General features: G+C 32.9%; 1 protein-coding gene across 1 annotated transcript; it reads right to left on the reverse strand.

Annotated features, from left to right (window-relative positions):
- Positions 1-10,682: 10,682 nt before the first annotated feature.
- On the reverse strand, positions 10,683-12,654 carry LOC131045712 (cysteine-rich receptor-like protein kinase 3). Its single transcript, XM_059208233.1, has 4 exons — positions 11,928-12,654; positions 11,579-11,637; positions 11,015-11,228; positions 10,683-10,918 (listed from the first exon to the last, which is right to left on the reverse strand). Exons 1-4 carry the CDS (start codon positions 12,652-12,654, stop codon positions 10,683-10,685), a joined length of 1,236 nt encoding a protein of 411 aa, XP_059064216.1.
- Between the last annotated feature and the right edge of the window lie 10,755 nt (positions 12,655-23,409).

Consider the following 23,409-nt stretch of genomic DNA (forward strand, 5'->3'; position numbering starts at 1 on the left):
TATGCAACTCTTTTATTCTTTTTCACATCTATACTATACCCCCTTTGACATCAATGCCAATAAGAATTCTAAAAAGGATGTCAAAGAATAAGAACTGTACAATGAATATCCCCAATAATGTCCTACCAGAGCTTGACCAACTTCAAAATTTATGGATAAGCCTTCTCCAGTAACTCCACATAAGTATCCCAGCTAGTTTTGAATGTGTCAGAAATAGATACAAGTCCACTCAATAAATGTGCAAAAGATTCTTTTTCATTTACCTCTGCCGGTGTGGGATTTCCCACCATATCCATGCATTCTTTCTTATGTACACAGAGTGAATCTAATCTTGGACGAGTCACCAAGCCTCTCAGACTTCTGGCTCTTCGAATTATTTTGTCCCTTTCTTCTCAAGAGGAGAAATTTGGTTCTCCAAGTTCAAAATTTGACCATCAATTGATGTTGTCAATGAAATAAATCCATCAAAAGAGTTAGCAATACTTGCATTTTTCTCCTAAATCTCCTTTATCTTTTTATCTACATTTTCTATAAGTATTTCAGTATTGCAACATACCCTATATATATTTGTACATTGTTTCAAATAATTTTCTATTAGGATTAGCTTTTCTTCAATCTTTTTCTTCTCTGTTTCAATTACCCGATCAAAAGTGACTCTCTTAGTCTAAGTAAATCTTTCTAGTTCTTTCTGGTTAGAGATTTGCTGTAAGGATTAAAAGCCTTTTGATATGTGCTCAGTGATTACCTTAAGCTTGCCAGAAGGGCTCGCTTCATTTTAAATCTTACACTCTGTGACCAATCTATGTAGAACAATGATTGATTGATCTATAATCCCCTTGTCCGTGGTTCCCTCCTTCATCAGTTTTTGAGTACCCATCATCATTAGTTCAGTGGGACTCATCTTTGTGATGGTTTTCTTTTCTACATGAGAAGTGTCAATTGACAATAATGATGGGCCAACAACTGGTTCCTGTTAGATTCCCCTGTTTTGTCCTTTGATGTTTTATCCTTTATAACCTCTTCACTTGCACCTGTGGCTTCACCAATTGGTGTAGTCTGGGTAACCGCCGGTTCCTCTGTATGAACAATATTCTCAACCTGTACATTTGTATCTAGAAGAAAATTATCCTCAATGTTAGTATCCTGTACAATGTTATCTTGTTCATTCTTAGTATTAACTAGTATCTCAGTATTTGTCTGTACATCTATATTTACCGATGGCTCAATTTTCACTATCTTAATAATTTTCAAAATTGATGTTGAAGTGCCCATAATCCTCTTTCCTTTTCCTTAAACCAGGGTATCTACAATGTCCAACTTGGTCTTTGGTGAAGTAAAGAATTCTCTGTGTTCTCCCAAAAATTTAATCCATGCCTTTTGAGTTTCCTTTATTACTTCATTCGCTCTCCCTAGCATCAGACTAGTTATCCTATGTTTGTTATTGAAGACTTTTCTGTCTGCCGCCTCAATTGTCTTATCCATTTCATCTGGAGCTATAGTAACACGGATAGCTAATAGTTCTTGCATTTTAATGTGTTTATCCTCTTGCATAGTAGATAATCTTCTAGCATCTAACATGTTATATAACTCAACCAATATTTGATTTTCTATCTCTATTAAGGCTTTCTTATAGATATCCAAGTATAGTAAAACTGCTTCTTCTACCTCTTTCTGATCATCATCCTCTAAGTTTTCATAATAAAGTTTAACATTCTTCAACATTGCCATCTTTAGTAATTTCATCTACTATTTATGCACAAGTTTTAGGTGGTATGATAGTTACATTACCAATTTCAAGTGCAAAGTCAATGTCAATCTTCTTCTTCCTCTTGGTAGTACCAGATGTAGCTGTAGGTGTAGCTTTAGGTGCTTGCTTTTGTGCCGGTAGCTTGATTGTGACCTTCCTAACTGGTTGCTTCTTTGCTTCCAACTTTGTTTCCTCTAGTTTCTTCCTAACAACCCTCTTAAATGTTAACGATGTGTCGTCATCTGATTTAGACTCTATAGTAATAGGTTCAATATGAACTTTCAGATCCTTCCTCTTTCTACCTTTCTCCGGGACAACATCAATTAGTGATTTGATGTCCTTTGAGACCTTCTCCACAAACTTACTTGCTTTTCCTTCTTGTTTCTCCCTTTTCTTCTGGTTGAACTCTGTTTCAACCTCTTGAGTCTTCTGTTGTGCAGTACTACAGGGATTCTCTACCTAATCTATTGGTGCATCAATTAGTATTTTTGCGTAGGCATCAAGAATCTGTGCATATACCTCATAGCCCATTTCTTCAATCCAAATCTTCTGGGGCTTAATTGCTTCCATGAGAGTCTCATCCTTCTTTACCATGAAGCAAATGTAGGTAGAATATTTTTGTACAATATGCTCAGGTACCCTTATCCTAGACCTCATAGATTTTTGAAATGCCTTAAAATAACCCCATATCTTATCATCTCTTTGGCTTCCTAATGAAGCAATTAACTGCTTCAATTGTCTTCCTACCAGAATGTCAAAAGCCCATTGCCTCTTGCCAGAACTTGGTGAATCATTCAAAAAATATAGCATCAAGAAGACTAACAAGTTCCCATACCGAAAAGTGCCCTTTTTCTCACCCTTAATCTTTGCTAAGTTGATTAACAACTCATCAAGCATCCAACCACATAGATCTAACTTTACATTATCTCTCATCATTTTATATGTAGCCAAAGTGCATGAACTGGAAACAGAATTTAGTAGGTTTGACCGAGTTACCTTATATCCGATAACCATGCTACCAAATTTGATGTCAGTGTCAGTGATAGTGCTCACTTTCATGGATGTTTTGTTAGATGTAGGGCCAGTGATATTCCTCACGAATTCATTTGAAACTTTCTTGTCTGGATGTTGCCCTACCAATGGAAAACCAGTGATTGCTCAGATGTCTTCCTTGGTGATTTTGTAAGGTCTGTCCAGCCATATGAATTCCCCATGTACTCTGCTTAGTACATATCTGATTATTTCATCCTCAAACTCTAGAATATCCAGAATGTTTGTAAACCCTAGTTATTCAATATGTTTATATGTCGGTTTGATATTTCCATATTCTCCCATTAGCTCACTCATATACATTCTCTTGATTTATGAAGTTCCTAAGTCCTTGATATGACAGTGAATATAAGCTCTAATATCCTCTACATACACAACACCCTCCAGAATGTAAGAAAATGCTCCAATCGAGTCTTCTAGGGTAGCCACATGTGAATACCACTTGAAAATTAGCTTAGGGTAGTCCTTGACCTCCACGACAGTTGGGTTTGCAACAAAAATAAGAATAGAAGATGATCCTGCTTCTATGTTTAAAGAAAAATACCTTTTGATTGCTCTCAGTGAAAACCTTCAACAAATTCTTCCAGACGGCAGTGAAATCACTCGAGAAGAAATCTGATTGCCTCTAAATAGCCTCCGATCACACTTAGTCACTCTGAATCTCTCTAAAATCACTCTCAATGCAGGTTGATTAACAATGAAGTGTATTCTACCTTTTACCCATTGAGAAAAACCCTAATCTTCCATTGACATAAATGACTGCCGATGAAAGATACCGGATCTCGCTTAGAACATATCCATGCCAGATAATCCTCTCCAATGCCTGGAACATCTTCTAGAACCTCTTCTCAGAGCATATGCACCATCTTCATGAATTTTGACTACCCCTAAGGCATCTTCCTTAGTTACCAGATGAGCTCACTATCGGTGCAGGAGCAGCCTCTTTTGCCAGATAAGTAACCGAGACATTTCCATCTTATGATTGTTCTTCAGTCTTCCTAATCCATCTCCGAGTATGATCATGTCGTATTTCACTAACCTTCTTTTTCCATTTTTCATTTGATCCTCCATTACTAACCGGTGAATTTATGCTTCTACAAAACTTAGCAATATGTCCAACTTCATTACATGCATAACATGTAACATTGTTCTTCTGAATTGCTTTGCTAAAACTGGTGAAATTGCTTGACCTACATTGATTAGCCATATGTCCAAATTTTCTACAAGCATAGCATTTAACATTCATTTTGCATTCTTCTGTCTTATGACCAAACTTATTGTATTTAGAACATTTACCTGGAGCAGAATCAGGGTTTTGATTTCTCTGTTTCTATATTGCCTAGCCATGTGACCAACTCTATTGCAAACAAAACATTTACCATTGAATTTATAAGCATTGAATTGTCTTACCAATGCCTTATGGTTTTGATCTTCATTAGCAGTACCAGAACTCTGTCCTTTCTCAAATCCAAGTCCACTGGAATCTCCAATTTGCCTTTGTCTCTTTAATTATTCATCAAGTTTTGTTGAGTTGATCTTGAATTTTTCTTTGTACTCACTTGCAGTAGTTAAATCTTCTCTTAGTATTATCATTTCCCTCTCAAGCTCTTGCTCATTGCTTTGGGATTGTACCAAATCAATTCTCAACATATCATTTTCATGAACCAACCTACCACATTATTCAAACTTGTTCTTCAAGGATACAACAAGATTTTCTTCCTTTTTCTTTCTGTCCTCAATCTCCTTAGCCATCCTCATAGTTATAACTTGCATTTCATTCTTCATAACCATGTTCTCCTAACTCAATTTCTGTCATTGCTCCTTAAGTGTATTTTTCTCTTCATCATCCTAATTTTGCAAAAGTTCCTTCCTCATAGCTTGAACAGATGATAGCCTCTATTGTAGGACAAGAATGAATTCCTTGGCATAATTCTATTCATCTTTTAGCTTTAAGTTCTTCAACCTTTCAACATCATAATCTTCAAGTGCCATCTTAAATTGCTTTTCCAAAGCCATATTCAATGATTCCGGTTTCAGGATCTTCCTCAAGCTGTTAAACTTCCTTCGAGGAACAAGGCTCTGATACCAATTGTTGGAAACCAATAACACTGAGAGGGTGGGGGGGTGGTGAGTCAATGTTATACCAAAATAGTAGATTTTAGCTTTTACAAAATATGCATACACCAACCGGTATACCGATATAAACAAAATTGAAAGAAGTAAAGCAGCTAATAAGCCAAACACATAAATGAGAATCATAACACATATTTATACGTGGAAAACCTCAAAGAGGAAAAAACCACAGTGGGATTTGTGACCCACAATATCAATCCACTGGCCATATGAAGACATATTATAAAATATGAAGGGGCCTGCACTTGCAGGAAGGCTTAAATCCTAGAGCACACTGCTCAATCACATTCCCCAAAAGTAGATAAAAAATATTTGAAATAAGATCAGGATGATTACATGTATTATATTTGAGATTTGTAAGAGGAGGAAGCACATAAGTGGTGGCATTTTGTTCCTAAGACATATGTGGGGGAGTTTCTTCAAAGTAGACACTCCTCTCAATGAAGAGTATTTCTATTGAAAGATCTAGCAGTCTATATCCCTAACACCATTTGTATATCCAATAAAAATGTACACCTTCCTTTGAGGCTCTAAAGCTTTCCTCTTATTTGCAAGACTACTAGCCCATGTGTGTGATCCCAAAATGTAAAAAATGGATGACTTCTGGTTGGATGTATCTACAAGCTTCAAAAGGTATTTTTCCTATGAAAAAAATTATGAGTAGATCTATTTTGTACATACAAAACATAATTGGTTTCTTCAACCCACAATTTGGAGGGAAGAGATCTTGCATGAAACATGCAACTAGTCATATCTTTCAAATATTGGTTCTTCCTCTCAGCTACCCCATTCTTCTATAGAGTGTAAGTGTAGTGTCATAAGTTGTACCCAATGAATTTATGACATTGTGATTCATGAGTCTTAAATATAAAGTAGCACTAGTCAAATTTGGGATTAATTTGGTGAGATGGAAGTGTGATGCATAAAAGTCCCAAGAATATTATAGATTCAAATGAGAATATTCCACATCAAACCTTTATTGACGCATATCTCTTGGCTTAGGTTCATTTGAAATTGTTGCTCCCACCAATTCTAAGCCAAAAAACTCTTCTTTCTCCCTCATTTTTGCAAGATAACTCTTTCTTGGCTCTCTTGCTCTCACCATCTTAGCAAAACTCTATTAAAATACTCTTATAATAGCTTAATTTTCTATCAAAGAACAATCAGATTGTAATCTCAAGAGAAGGGTCATAGATATGTAGCACTCTTCTTCTCTCTTCTATGTCATATTTATTGTATTGCAATATTATTTTGTGTTTCAAATCTCTAAGTGCATCTATTATGTAGTTGCATTTAATCTATTTTATCATCATATCTTTTGTAATAGGGGTTTTCCTCCATTAAGAAGAGTTTGTTTATATTATTCTATCTATTTTATCATTTTATCCAATCTATCTATTTGATGTTGGAGCATCCCTAGTTCTTGGCAATCTTGCATCAACCAAAAACATTTTCTGTTAAGTTTGTTCCTGTTTTGCAGTTCAACATTTCATTTTGTGTTTATTTGCATTTCCCCACTAGATCTTTGCAGAGATGGATTTTAATCATGAACATGTTCATCTACCTTATCCTTGGTTTGCAGGAAGTTTGGATCTTTTTCCGACAAGTTATTGCTTCCAAAATCCGTGATTGTTTTCTAGCTTAGATAACTAGAACTGCTTGGACCTATTTGCTATTGGTGAATCTTGTGGATCTCTTCTGTAGCTTGGAGAGCTTTAGTTCATTGTTTCCAATGTTCCTTGGTATGTGGTTGACCTTCCCTTGGGTACACACTTCATTCTATGGATTTTCCAAAGGGATTTCTTTGGCAGAGTCCGACCTTGTTGTTTTACACATTTCATCTTGTTCATTGGTAATTGTTTCATCTTGGGTTGACACAGATCACCCTTGATCATATAAATCAATGGAATTAAGTATTTAGACTCAAGTTTTAGAAGATAGAAGAAAGATCTAAGGATTAGGAGATTCAGAGTTGGTTCACATTCTTGCTGGAGTTGAATGTTGCATTAAACACATGTTTTGTACTCAAGCCTGTGAGCCGAATTTGTAAGCCTGCATATTGCTGACAGTTTGCTACTGATTTTCATGAGATAATAAAGTCTATTTTGCACTGCCTCCATCACGATTGCATAATTGTTTTTTCTATGTAACTCTTGTTGCATGGTTTGGATTGCTATTTTTTTTAAGAACTCTCTTGCCATGACTGCATCACTATCTAGCTATCTATGGAGGTAGAAAACCAAAATGAGGGTTTGACTAAGGCAAACCCCTATATAACCCCAATTTTGTTTCCCTATCTAAGTGTGTGTAAGTAGTGAAAAGGTTTAGGGACCAAGGAGATGGTTTTTGAGTGATTTTTGGTGTTTTATGTTCTTTTTTTTGCATAGATGATGTGCAAATGAGGAGGAATTTGTCTTATGTTAGAGAGAAAACTTTAGTACCTGATCTCGAACATCATAGTAGACTTATTAAAGGAGATAATACTAACTTTATCATGGATCCTAAGCCGTATGGGCGTACAATAAATATTGGAAAGTTAAGTTCCTTTGAAGAATCTAAATTGCATTTTAATATTTTACATCATTATTATAATATCTTTGTTTTGTCATGTGAGGATATGTCTGGTATTGATGAGTCCATAGTGATTCAGAATATCATCATGTGTCTTGATGCCAAGCCCATTAAGAAAAATATTCATAAGATGAATCTCAAGGTTGCCTTATTAGTCAAGACTAAGATGAATCCTATTGACCATTCACCTTGAATATCAAATATTATTATTGTCTATAAACCAAATGGCCATATTAATGTTTTCATTAAATTCCAAGATCTTAATAAGGATTCTCTTAAAGATGTTTTTATGTTTCCTAATATCGATATGATTGTTGATTCAACTATAGGGCATGCCTTTGCTTCATGGATGTCTTCTGGGGTTATAATGAAATCCCTATTAATATGAAGGACTAGTATAAGACTTCCTTTACTAACCCTTGGGGTAATTTCTGTTATGTACTCATGCCATTTGGGTTGAAGAATGTAGTAGAAACCTATGAACATGTGATGAATCTAACCTTTCATGACTCTATTCATAGGATCTTAGAGGATTATGTTGATGACAACTTGGTGAAATTTGTAAATCGTTAAGATCATGTTAAGAATCTTCATCTGATCTTTGAGAGGCTTTAACTCTATAAGATGAGACTTACTCCTCTTAAGTGTATTTTCAGTGTTGACACTGAGAAACTCTTAAGATTTATTGTCTCTCTTCATGGAATTGAGGTTTATACAAATAAGATCAATGTAGTTATTAGCATGACTACAACCAAAAATATCTCACAACTTTGTAGCTTACAAGAGAATATTCAGGTGATTCGTAGATTTGCATCTCAATTGGCTGGTCATACTCTTTCTTTTATAAATTTTTTGAAGAAAGATGCACATTTCAAATGGGATGATTAGTTTCAAAAGTCTTTTGATTCTATCAAGAGTTAGTTGGTTAATTTTATTGTCTTGATGCTAGCTATGCTCTTGATAGATTCTTCCTCCTATATAGCTTTGCATCATCTAAGGCTTTAGTGGCCTTATTGACTCAGTATGACTATGATGTTAAGGAAAGGGTAGTCTATTACATTAGCCATGTTCTTGTTGACTATAATAATCGATACTCCACTATGGAGAAACAATGATTTCTCTCATCTTTCCATTGAAAAAGTTAAGGCATTATCTCCTCCATGTAGAAACTCAAGTGATTATTGCAAATGATTTCCTTAAACATCTTTCTCTAGAGCTAATCTTTTTGGAAAGTTAGAAAAGTGGGTGATGTTGCTTTCTAAGTTAGATCTTAAGTCTATGAATCAAAAATTAATCAAAGGTCAAGCTACCACTGACCAGTTGGTGGAAGATCCCTCACCTAAATTATTTCCTAGCCTTGAGCTATTCCATGATGATAATCTCTTCACAATTGACCGTAAACCTATATAAGAGATGTATTTTGATGGGTTGAGATGCCAAAATAATTTTGGAGAAGGTGTAGTTCTAATCACATCGAAATGAAAACCATTTCCTCTCTCCTTTCAACTCAAGTTCCATTAAATCTATTATTTCTAGATCATGTGTCAAGATTGCTTCAGATGTTGTAAATATTTGCATTCATGACAATTCTAAGCTTATCATAAATCAAATAAAGGGAGCATAATAGGCCAAGTGATGTAAGCTATCTTAGTATAGAATTTATCTTTGACTTTCCTTAAGTGTTTTTCCTCTTATACCATTGATAGCATATCTAGGAGAGAAAATCACCAACATGACCTTTATAATATTTACCTTCTCTTGTTAATCCCATGCTTTATAATTCCAATGATATTTTATTAGAGGAAAAAGAGGATGGATTTGAGTCAAAAGGAACCTCTCCTTTCATGGAGGATTTGGCTAATACGAATCATGATTTTTTTTTATCATGACATTGTGATGGCTCCTCCACATAAATGTTGGATTTCTCAGACTAAGTATAGTAAATCTAAACTAGATTGTGGTTCTTTGAAGAGGGAAAGAGTGATGAAATTAGAGGCTAAAAAAATTGTATTGAAGGTAAGGAAGCTATTGAGGAGGGCTGTCCATGGATGGATGCTCTCCCCTCTTGAAAACAATAATACAGTTTAGTTTTGTTGTGGCTTTAAGCCTTTAGTTGTTTGTTTTCTTGTTGTAATGACTCTCTTCATTTGGATTTGTGACCACCTCTCTTTTCTTGGCAGTTCTTATAGGTTTACCCCATTTCTCTAGGTTCTATCATTATCTTCCCTTCTCTTCTTCATTTTTGCTTCTTGCTTAGTAGATTTGATGTAACTTGATTTCATTTATGATTTAATAAAAAGGGATGGGACCTCAACCCATACTTTATGGATAGAAAAAAATATTTACATTGTACTTAATATTATATAATAAATTTTACTAATGTTATTTTATAATTATATAAATAACCTTTTTATACATAATTAATAAAAAAATTAATATTACTTAATTTTTTTTATATTGTATAATAAATAATAAATTAGCTTAGTAATTTTTTTGTACTTTTTTATTTATTAATTTAATACCATTTGTAATACAATAAAATGATTTAGATTAAATTAAACATAATTGTTGTTAGACAAAAAATCAAAGAAATTGTTAATTCAATTTAGAATGTGAACATCAACACACAAAATTCCTTCAAAAGTTGTAAGATTGTATGGACTTTAGGATGACTTGACCTCATAATGTATGGTCATAAGATTGTATGTTAAACTAAAGTAGAAAGAACATATATAATGAAAATAACGACATTATGTAATTTAAGACTCCTAAAGATGACAAAGAAGTATAAACAAGAGAAGTGAGAAAGAAAATACAATAGATCAATTGCACTGAAGTCAAACCAATAAATATTATTTGACATCAGACATATTCAATGCAGAATGAAACCTCTTATGCAATTTCTAAGTAGCTTCTTCGCTTGACACTCTCTCTAAAAAAATTCCTTAAGTGAATTCTGCCTTGAGAAGCATAAGTAGGTAAGGGCACAAAATGATAGTGTACGTGCGACAAAAAAAAAAATGCCGTAGCTGTACACGTCCGCCTTATCTGTCAAATGACCGTGAACAGCATATTCTGGGCTGTATACCCTCTGAACAAAGACCAAAATCATAGGAAATGCATAACTCTATGTATTCACTTTTAACAGAGAGAAGAAGGCAGGTAAACAACAATAAGAATCTTACACTGTACCACCGACTCTTGTGGCAAGATGTGTCATGTCCTCTGGAAACAGCCTCGCCAGTCCAAAATCTGCAATTTTGGCCTGAAACTCGTTATCCAGAAGTATGTTGGCAGCTTTGATATCCCTGTGCAGGATTCGAGACCGGGATTCTTCGTTCAAATATGCAAGCTCATGCGCTGTCCCCATAATGATCTCAAACCGCTTTTTCCAGCTTAGCAGTTTCGCTTTATTTGCTGCCAGAGATATTATGCAAAAGGTTTTTAGAGACGGCTAGGGATTTAACCGAAAAACTATGTCACTATATTTTTCTGAGAAGGGTTTAGACAAACCGAAGAGATGTTTGTCAAGGCTCATATTCGGCATGAATTCATAGACCAGTAGCTTCTCTAGTCCTCGTGTGCAACACCCAAGCAAACGAACAAGATTTCGGTGACGAACAGCGCTGATCAGCTTCACTTCCGTAACAAATTCGTCCGACGCCCTCGTCGACTGTTTTACGAAAAGCTTCTTCATTGCAACTTCACGGCCATTGCTAAGTATTCCCTACCACCACAAACAATCAAACAATCAGATCTGATATGAAAACAAGAGTCAACAATCAGTTTAGATTTAACAGATTGGCGGTCCTCATACCTTAAAAACTTGACCAAATCCTCCTTCCCCGGTTTTCATATTTGCATCGAAGTTTTTAGTTGCAGTCGAAGAGAATCGTAGTTAAATGGGTGATCCGACTTAGGGTCTTGGCCGGCAGCAAAATATACCTTCAATAATACGAATTGGACGTTATACACGCAGAAAAAACGAACATTATTACTGAAGAGGGGTTTTATACACGCAAGAAAAGAAAAATTTCTTTGAATTCATCAATTTGTGAGAAAAAGGCATTTCTTCACCTGCTTCTTCACGCTGGCTGCGGCCGGGGACTTTTCTGTACATATTTCGTAAAGTGTTCCTGAATATTAACAACACCAACAATAAAGCAACGAGAGCTACACCTCCCAACGTTCCGACCACGATGAGCAGAGTCTTCCGATGTTTTGCTGTTGAAAAAGAATTAGTAACAAAATCTAACAATTTTGTGAACCTAAGTTGTACCAAGTTGTAATCGCGTACCTTAAAAGTTAGTTATGGTTACAAAAATTATAGAAACCGCACAAAAATCGTAATCAAGATTAGAATACAAAAAATTTGCGGTGACTTACAGGAAGAAGAGGGAGTGGAGAAAAAACGAAGGGTAGTAACGCAAATAACAGCCGGCGTCGAGAGCCCTTCCATCCTGCCGTGAAAAGCACCGTTGTACAAGCTTTGAAGCGTGCTGGAGACAAACGTCGCAGCTATTGGTGGAAAGTGTCCGCCTGCACATTGCTAGTCCATAAATGGTCGTTGGTAATCCCTTGGCACTAATTTCATCAGTAGCAAAACCCTCCTTTTTGAGCGCCTTTGATTTGACGTCCGCAAGCAACCTCAGCGCAGTTTCATTGAAAAGGGTAGGGCTTGATCCGGAGGCGTCCGAGAGACACACATTGGAATTGCCGCCATCGACAGCCTGATCAAAGAAAGTCTCGTTCTCATAACGCAAAAAGCAACCGTCGAAAATCATACGTACCCCAATCTCGATGGGACAGTATTTCACAATCTGTTCTGTGGCCGCTGTATAGCACTGAGTACAGTCCTCCATTGACAAGTCGTTTCTGCATTGGGCAAGCCCATATACCTTATCTGTGCCATTCCCTGATGAAGCCACAGCGAAGCCTGTCGATGACATGTTTTTGGCAAGCAAAGAGAAGACGTTTTTGCGGTTTTCAGTCAAAGCGGTGAGATTTGTAGTACTAATCAGACTACAGCCATGACCGGCCTCTACAATTTGGGGATCGTCATCTAAACAGAGAACGAAATTGGGTATGACTGATATTAAGATTACATATAAGGCAAGCCAAAAGGGGCCGACGTTTGTATTTGGGCTTGGCATGATACTAACTGCGCAGAGCAAGTCCTACTAATTCTGTATGCCTTCAATTGCTTTTCTTGGCAAATGACAAATAGAGGCCTCTTGAATTTATAGCCTAAAAGCGTACGTAAGATGAAGAACAGACTTTTCTGGTCTTCTGTGTTGAACGAAACTAAAGTCTTGACATTTAATGTCCGTTGATTTTTAGCTTAAATAGATGAGATTTTTAGAGTATAAATGTGCCATTCTGCCGGGTCATAAACGTTAAATTACTGTTCCTAATGTCACTATATGAACTTTTTTGCGCACATTTTTACCAGTGTGTTAAATTTGTACGTATTTAACTGTGATGTGTAAAATTGAGCCTTCTTATGTTATTATTTATAGGAATATTTGAATAAGTTGAGTATCATCTTCTTCACACAAGTATTCTCTTTTGAATATACAACAAATGGTGATTCTTGAGCTGAACTGTTTTTTATCCATTCCTTATCATTATGATTTTTTAAAAGGTTAGAAATGGCTCAACAAGTAAAATAATTGAAACTTTCCTCTCCAAATCATTACAGGTGCACTTCTCCCAACTATTGCCTTGGCACCGAGACTCAATGGTAAATGGAAATGCAATCTTAGCCAATCACAATGGAATAACCTAATCTTTCAAATATGAAAATCAAAGGTCGATACTCATTCTCAACTAACTGCCTAGAAAGTTCTCCATCTCAAATTACCTATTGATGATCACCTTTCTTTCATCTCCCCACCTCCATGTTGCACCAAAAAGGAGTCTACCAAACATGCTTTTTGGTTCTATGCTCATGGCCACCAACTATGCTCCCTCTTCTTCATCCTCCCAACTCTTTCCACTACGACATGGTCTTGGAAAACTACTCTTCTTAGATTGTCCTCTCTCCACAATATCATCACTCAAACATTAAGACAAGTAATCATAAATCTCATTTGGAAATTTCTCTATCTGGTTGTTTTCTCTCATTCCTTTCTTCCCTTGCATAAATCCATATTGTGTGCTTGAGCTTATCCCTTTGCATCTAGGTTCTACAAAAGTCACCTAGATTGAGCCCTAATCTTATTAAAATTTTCAATGAAATTCAAGAGAAAATTATAAATCTTGAAAAACAAATTGCAAGATTCTAATTGAGGGCATTCATGATAGCAGTGTTATGCTCAGGTTGTTCTTTGGATTTAACAAATATTGCTTCTTGGTACTTGCCCCTCTCAAGAAAATATTAAAGGAAACAAATGATTCGATAGTGGAGTCTTTTTAGGCTAGTAGAGGGAGCCTTCCAGATGCTAAATTGAATTATTATGCTTCAACTATTTTGTAATCTTTCACTACAAAATATTCCAGCTCAGAGATTTCAAGAGAGGTATTCTTTACTTGGGTAGGAGTTTCATATGTTGTAGCTACTACTTTTAATTTTCTTTCAATTTTTTTAGCTATGTGTTGTGTTTGTAAAGCTCATTATTCTAGTTGTTACTATGTTCTCAAGAAGGCTTGTTGTTAGATGCATGTCCAAGTTCGATACTTTGCAACATTTTATAGTAGATTAGCTCATTTGTATCAAATAATATTTGTTGAACTATGACTTTTCCTATTGCTGTTGTTGTTTCCACAATAGTCCTTTAGCAATGTTGTGTTCGATATATCTATTTCTATAGTTTTGAGAATAATAATATAGCAATGATATTTTTGATGTAGTTGCTACTACAACATTGATAGTAGTGATTTTCATCTTTCTTCCTAGATGTAATATTCCTTTCCTTAATTAAAAAGAAAAAAAATCTATATATGAGACAGTTTGTAGTAACCTTTTCTATTGAACAATGCTGAAATGTAAATACATAAAAAGAATAGTAGTCCAAAAAGAGGAACTGCGAATAAGAACTTAAGAGCTCTTTCAAATGGACCATTAGCAAAGGAGATCAGATAAACAACTATGACTAACTTGCACAAGGCTATTCCAATCAACAACAACACCACTAATATCAAATTTATAATTTATCATACCAAAAAAAATATTATTATCTAAAGGACTATTATAAAAAAACATCAAATATACAACAATAACTAGCCCAAGCATAACAAATGTTTCCAACAACAAACACTCTATTACAATCTAAACTTAAATATCCTTTTAAGTTGTCTTGTACAATGAATATCTTTATCATGAAGTTCCAAAAAATGGTACTTGATTTCTTCCAATTGCTTGTGATAATAGACATAATCTTTAAGATGTGAACATAGAGAAACAAACTGTTGCATGATGTTAGATTAAAGTTGAAGCGTTTCCATTTCCTAATTCAAAATATTATTAGAAAAATTGACTAAACATCTACTTTTCTAAATGTTAAGAAAAATGGTATGTCTCATAGTATCAACAATAACATTATTATGATATTATTAAGAATGAGCCTAATGGTCAAGTTGTACATAGTTGATATTATTATTTGACATTTTATGGCAATTAATGCAATTGGTAAATGTTATTATTTATAAGAATATTTAAATAAGTTGAGTATCATCTACTAATATCAATGTTTATTTTAAAATATTGTATAAGAAATATTTCAACATTGAATTTTGTTAGATATAAATAGATGGATAAATTTATTCGATATGACAAATAGGATAAAAAATTGTTTGACAATGATCTAAAAATATAGTTTTATCTTTTTTATGAAAGTTGAAATTGTATAAATACTTGTGAATGCAAATGATAGCGAGTCATCAAAAAATACGAATTCTCACATGGAATTTTTTTATGGTTAACAAAGATTAGATTGCAGATTATCGTATTGGAGGGAAATTCATGTAGATCCTTCTAGAATTATTATCAATAGATGTAAAATTAAGCTTTTTCTAAGTCGAGATGAGAAAATAGTTTGTTAGCAAGGATCCTATGATGTTTGATGACATGTTCTCAAGCTTTTTGACACTTATTCTAAATAAAATTCTTCTTAAAATTCTTCTTGAAACCAAAAGAAGATTTGTGGAGGTTACACATATCATGAACAATGGTTTTACAAAAGAAGTACTTAGAGACTTATATAAGAATGATTATTTTTTTTTAAGAGAGGGATTAAATATGGGTAGATATTAATGGAATGTTTTCACAAACCTTCAAAACTAAATACTTCATAGTTAAGGATGCCCTTAATCTCATTTTATGTATAAGATGACAATTAAGTTTACTCTAATTTTGGATGAGTTTGAAGTTGATAGGACTCTCATGTGGAGTTCAAAATGGTTAAACATGACATTGAGAATAATTACACTTATTTAACCAAATTATCTAAAATATATATTTTTTTGATAACTCACAATCGAAGCGGTATTTTTTAGTTTTTCCTTGTAGCTAAGAACCAGTCGAGTAGAATCAAACCCATGACCTCCCATGTAGGAGGTCGCAATTAACCACTGCATTTTGGGGTCATCCCCCAAATTATCTAAAATATTATCATCATGAAATATAAAAATTAAAAATATTTTTAACTTGTTTGGAACTATTAAATTTATGATAAAAAACAATAAAAAAATAAAGAACAATGAGCGGGATGATCATGAGTGAGAAAGGACTAGTAGCTAGGTTGTCTAGCATTAAAGACACTACAGATGGTGTGGATGAAGGTGGTGCAGATTGAGGAGATCTAGATTCCAGGGCCATGGATAATTTTGTATTGGTTGACATTATTTATGTTTAGGATGAAGTTTGTATTGGGAAGATAGCTACAATTGCAAAGGTTTCCTCGGGTTTACAAAAAGCTATTATTTTGGGTTGTTGCATTTCCAAGTTTTCTTGTTGAGGTAACCGTTGGAGGCTAGTGTTTTATTTTAGTTCTTTTGTACTTTCTATGTTTGGAGGTTCATATGGTTATGTTGGAAAAAATTATATTGGCACAAATCCTTATAGGATTGGTGTTTGGAGCCTTCTTTGTGCCCTGTGCTCTTTGAAGAGTCTGGTGACATAGCCCTGACCAATTTTGGGTTGATTGTGTTTGTTGTTTCTCTCAGCTTCAATTCTTTGAAGATTTTTAGTTGGGATTTTGTTTTTATGGCATTTGGCTCTGAGGATCTTACCTCTTCTTTGGTTTGCACTAGTTTTTATCTACTTGCTTATGATTGTGGCGACCCTTGGTTTTGTACAACTATTTTATTATAAATAATTTTGTTGTGGTGGCTATGCCATTTATTTTATATCCTTTTATATACAACATTTTGTTTCAAGTTTATTTGTTGCTATTAGTTGGGTGGTGTTTTCTTATATGTAAATAAAATGTGAGGCGGGTTTATGGATTTCTCCTCAAGTTTCGACTTGGTGCCCCTAAGTTATTTGGGTAGTTTTGTTTGTTTTTTTGGTCTTTTTGGTTGGGATATTTTTCTTCCATTTTAAGGAGAAATCTACTATTTTAGGTATTAGAAGGGTTCTATTTACAATTTTTATTGTTTATATAATGATGCCCTATATTTATTTTATCTTGACTTCCCATCATACTTCTCCTATAGAGGTGGGAAGGTGTCCTATGGAGCTGGAGATATTTTATGTGGGTAAGGCTAAGGATTTGATTCTCTTAGTTAATCCGCTCTCTTTTCTTTCCTATTGAGGTGGTGTCATATTCAATTAAGGTGAATTTTGGTTGTGTAGGAGAGGTGTGGTTCTACTACAAGGGGGTTTTTGTTGCTCTTTGTCTTGTTCTTGGTTGCAAGGGAGTTGTTTCTACCCTTACTCAAGACTTCTTTCCTTTTTCTCTTATTGAGTAGCAGACTAAGGAAGGTAAAGGGAGGTTATTGATGTATCATCTTAAGGATATGGGATCATTTTTAAAACCATGTTATAGTTAATATTAGTGAATTTTTAGGTGGCTTTAACCTTGTCCCTTTTGTAGATAGTTTTTTAATTTTTTGAGAATTCTGATCTATTATTGTTTTCTTGTGTCTATCAATTGAAAAAATATTATAATTGAGTTCTATATCCCAACAAAATCTATTTATAAAGGGTTTTGGATCACTTTAAAACCTATTTTACCTCTAATAAAAAAGAATAATTTTTTTTTTTATCTAGTGTTGAATTTTGTCAAATTTAACTAGATGAATATAATCATTGGTTAATATATTATAAATAGAAAATAAATTATTTTTTCATGATCTTAAAATATAGTTTTATATTTTTTATGAACAATGAAATTTCATAAAAAATTATGAATTTAAAAAATAATAATTTATCAATAGATGAATTCTTACATAAAATTTTAACAAGGTTAACAAAAACTAGATTGTAGATGATTGTATTGAAGGGAAATTTATGTTGTTCCTTGAAGAATTATTATCAATAAATGTAAAATTAATCTTGTTCTAAGCTAAGAGAACAAAAAAAGTTTGTGAGCTAGAACCCTATGATGTTTGATGCTATGTCCTCAAAATTTTGGACACTTATTCTAAATAATATTATTTTTAAAATATTGCTTGAAACCCAAAGAATTTTTGTGGAGTTTATACATATTACGGTTAATGGTATTACACACTAAGCAAGTGGAGACATATATACGAATGATTAGGATTTTTTATAAGATGGTTAAATGTTCGTTCCTAATAATGGAACATTATCAAAATCCTTCAAAACTTAGAGATCTAATAAGTAAGGATGTCTTTTTACCCGATTTTATGTATAAGATGACAACAAAGGTTATTCATTATATTATGAGAGATGCTCAATTTTCTTAAGACAAAATAAAAAATATTTAATGTGGCTCTTGAAAATCCTAGTTAGTTCCTAAAGGTTGTCTCTTGTACAATTAATATTTGTTTTTATGTCATTAGCATCTTCTAACTATGGATTGCATAATATATGGGGCTTTATAAATATATAGATTTAATTCAATTATATGAACGTCAAAACTTTAAACCAAATGGAACCTAGGAGTGATTCTTCGTCTAGCTAAGCATGTCCTTTCTAAAGTCTAACTAGGGTGCATTGTGATCTTTAGATAGACAATGGATAAAATAAATGTTTAGAGGAAGAAAATTTGAAGACTTTTTATCATTTTTTTACAAGAATGGAGTTTTTTTCAACTATTAATGTTGGATGCATTTATGGTGGTAGCAGGTCCAAGACATGTTATGAGATGCATTATTGATTTATACAAATAGTTACAAGTGATTGTAAAATTCTTTACTTGAAGAGAAAATATTTATTGTATAAATTTTTTATGTATAGATCAATGTCATTCTATTATTTCATGCACCTCAAATTATTGTTCCAACATTGTCTTTACTCTACTTTTTCGCACATGTTTTGACTTTTAAATGGGTAATTATTTATATTCAATGTAACTATTTTTATACCCTATTTACTACCACTCCTTTCTTAATTTATATCTTTAAGCAATCAATGGAAGGAGATTTTTACATTTATAGATAATTATGTGTAATTTAAGACTACAACTAAAAATCACATTTTGGTGTGCAATGGGTATCCCAAAGAGGTTTGGAAAGTTAATTAAGATTTTATTTAGGCTATTAGTTCTATAAATTTGTACTGTAAATTATGTTGATTGGTAGGGCATTTAAAAAGTGATGTTGTTTGTACAAAAAAAGGCTCAATGCAAAAGTGGTAGATTCAAAAATATTATGGATCCACTTAAAAGGATTTATTTTTTTTTAAAAATAAAACCTTTAAATTTGGATGATAACTAGGAACTATTGCTAGTATGCTCATGTTATGTATGCAACAAGGAGAGAGGGAGAGATGGAGAGAGATAATGAGATATAAGGATAGAAAATGGTAGATATAAAGGGGGGAATAGCGATAGAGAGGGGGATAGGGAGATATAGATAGGGGACATAGGGAGATAGATATACATATGGAGATGGAGATGGAGAAGGAAGAAGGATAATAATATATATATACAAAGAGAGAGAGAGAGAGAGAGAGAGAGAGAGAGAGAGAGAGAGAGAGAGAGAGAGAGAGAGAGAGAGAGAGAGAGAGAGAGAGAGAGAGAGAGAGAGAGAGAGAGAGAGAGAGAGAGATAAGTGGATGTAGAAAGATGGAGACATCTGTAGAGAAAGAGAGCAAGAGATGAAGATAGAGGGGATAGGAAGTTGGAGAGAAATAGATAGAGAGAAGTAGAAGGTGTGACAAAGATAGTGAGAGATGGAGAGATAAAAAGGAAGAGAGGTAAATATACGGGAAGAGGGAGAGGGGGATTAAATTATGTAAAATATAATATATAAAAATACATTTGAAAGTATATTGTATATTAATTATATATAATAATACAAGATGTGATAATGATATAACTTATACCAAATGAAAAGGATATAACTTATATTAAATGAAATATTTAATAAAATAAAAATATAACTATATTACATATTATTTCATTGCTCAAAAATTGTAGACTATAATAATAATATTTTTGAAAAATATTATATAAAAATTATTTAATTAAAACATCAAAATTTAATAAAACTTGTCGTATATAATTAATATCTATACATGCAATTTAAAATAAAATATATCTTAATATTAAAATACTAATTTAGGCCTAATGTGGGTAGGTTAAAAGACAACCTTGATTAAACATTACTTATTTTTAAATGATCTATATTAAAATCTTGTTTCATGTGCATTAGGTAGATGAAAATTATAAACATTACTTATTTTTAAATGATCTATATTAAAATCTTGTTTTTTTGTGCATTAGGTAGATGAAAATTATAATCAATAGAATTTAGATTTATTTTATGAGTCAATCATTTCACCCTCTAAATTGTGGCTCTAGTGATGTGGTAGCGATATTACCATCAAATGAGAAATCCATTCTCCTACACAATTCTATAATGAAGCAGCCAAAATACCTTTAATGCTACCTTTTAAAAGAGTCTTTGTTCTTGAGAAATAGAAAGGAGTAAATATCGAGAATGTGTGTTTTTTTTTGCAAAGGCACATTCCATTGGTCGACATATTGAAATTCCCCTCATGCAAGGATGACAATGAGTTTAATGAATAAATAAAAATTAAATAAAAAATTGATAGCAAAAAAATGACAAAAATAAATTAACAAAACAAAGATTAAAGCTATGAGATTTCCACAATCCATTTTGCATTTCTAGTGTATTTTTTTTTTCTGGATTCGATTGTGTGTATATTTTTCCATCACTAGAAAAACAAAGATTTTCAATTCTTTTCCATGTTTGAGGAACATTTTAAATTATTGATTTGAAAGAGTAGTTAGCTCATTTCGTATTGGAAACATATTCAATATAATTAGATAATTGTATATCAAAATATACATTGTAATTAAATAGTCAATAGAAGGAGGTGTTTATACTAATAAAAAATTACATGTAAGCTAAGAATAGATTTAGAATATTGTATATCATAATATACATTGTTCTTATTTATTGTTAATATAATTGAACAAGTGCATTAGAAGGTATGTTACTTTTATTTATTTTTTATAAATAAAGTAATATTTAAAATTTATGCCATTACAAATTTATTTTTTGTGTATACAACATTCACTATAACATTTGAAAATATATTCACATTACATATTTGTTTATAATCAATTTAAAAAAAATGTTTTCTAACAACTTCAATTTTATTTAAAATGTGATCCCCAGATTTGTTTATTTCTCCCAAACAAGATTGGAGTGAGCCTTTTACTTGTTTATATTTTAGGTTCCTATATTTTCGAATGGATAGTTATTCGACTTATATCATAAAGGTGTACTTGCTCTTGTTTTAAATGCATATATTGAGACATCGTGAAGCTAGTTTGTTAAGCAACAGAAACAAAGATAAGAAAATATAAAATTAGTGATGTAGTCACAAATTGCATGATACAATTGTTCAAGTCATCTATCTATACATCGTGAAGGTGTAAATGTCTTAGGTAATAACCTTTATTTTAAGCATATATTTTGGATATTATAAAGCAAAAGAATGCATTGATGTTGGATTTAAGTAATGAATAAATAATGTTAATTATGCTATTAAATAAATATATTAATTAGTTGACAAACTTTATTATGGATTTGGTTTCAACCAGATACATGTCTCACATCAGAAACTACTTTTATGTTAACCAATTTATCGATCATTGTGTACTAATAGAGATGGTTATCTTCAACTAATTAAACATTCCTTGTCCCAAGCTTGAAAACAATCTTGAGTCGCAATAAATCTTTAAATCAAATCAATTTTCAGACTCATATGAAATCTTGTCTAACCCTAAAACCTATATTTATTTGTATTCATTGAAACAACAAGTATAAAAATATTAGTTTTGATTTGTCTCGTATACGATAGTAACACTTTAAAAATTTCCTACTAACTCTACCCATTTTTCCTTGTCGACATTATACAATTTGTATTGAATTTTGGATTGAGTCACTTGCCATAATCTCAACCCTTGGTTCCAATAGAACTAAATGGCTATCTTTGTCTTTTGCTGCAAATGACCTAACTAAAGACGACTAGTCTAAAACCCCCGACTTGGTTTCGACTCTCGCTGAAAAATACGACCCCCTATATTTTCCATCTTGAAGTACTCTCTCGACTGTTTCAAAGGTTATAAATTTTTCAACATAAAAACAACCACAAGCATGTGCACTAGTTGCAAAGGCGACGTTTCACCAAAGTGGAAGTCGTCGATGAAGTCATTGCACTTGAGAACGTATGACATTAATGTAAGTCTTTTTTGTCAAGTCAATTCTCATTTACGTGGGGAGCGGTTGTCGGTTTTTTAATGGCAAGTCTTTTAAGTCAAGTTAATTCTCAGGAACCGGCAGGCACTCTAGAGGCATAAATTCAACTAGCTAGAATTTTATTAAGTATATTGAAATGGCGATAAAAAGTGATTTAGATTACGTTATTATATTAGCATTGTTCTAATTTTTTAAGAATGCGGCGTAGATTCTGTTTTTAGAGCTAGTTACCGCACCAAATGGTCCTTTAAGAGATTAATTTGACTGGAGAAAAGTTTCTCCCATTCGAAATTGATTTCAATTTAATGTATGCTGTAGAGGAAAATGATAGATTGGTTTATAGACTTTTCAAAGGGTTTATAATTGGATGTAGTTCAAATTTTGCTATGCTTGATCTAGACATATTGTGTGAATATTCTTGTGTTTGGGGTAAGTTATTATTTTGTTTATAACAAAAAAGAAAAAAACATTTACATTCATCTTTTTTTTAGTATTTCACGTCTTTTATTTTAGTTGTGCATGAGGAGAAACATGTGGGAGTCACAAGGTATATCGAAAAGAGTTATAGTTTTACTAGTTTATTTTTCTGGATTCGATTGTGTGTATTTTGTCAAATTAGAAGGGGATATATGTTATCTTGAAGACTATTAAACCAATACCATCGGGTAAACTATAAGAAAAGACGTGTAAAGAATGCATGGGGCTTTCTAGAGAAAACAATAATCTTCTAAAGCATAAAAGGACTATGACAATTTAAAAGGGTAGTGTTAGATAGAGTTGAATAAGCATTAAGAGTATGAACTAGTGAAGACCAAAGACATTAGATGTGTGATAATGGTGCACAACCTTCTAGTGAACATTTCATAGATGGTAGTGGTAGGGTATCCATGCATGACCTCTATAGTATCTGATGTAATGGCCTTTATAGTATCCTTTCTTGAAACAATTAATGCACTTAATGTATTTTACATACTTAATGCTTACATTAGATACTTTAGTGTAGTTGTTCCTTCTGGATGATCAACTCACTAAAGTGGGGGAAAAAG

Source organism: Cryptomeria japonica, chromosome 7 (genome assembly GCF_030272615.1).
Source record: "Cryptomeria japonica chromosome 7, Sugi_1.0, whole genome shotgun sequence".
Taxonomy (NCBI): Eukaryota; Viridiplantae; Streptophyta; class Pinopsida; order Cupressales; family Cupressaceae; genus Cryptomeria; species Cryptomeria japonica.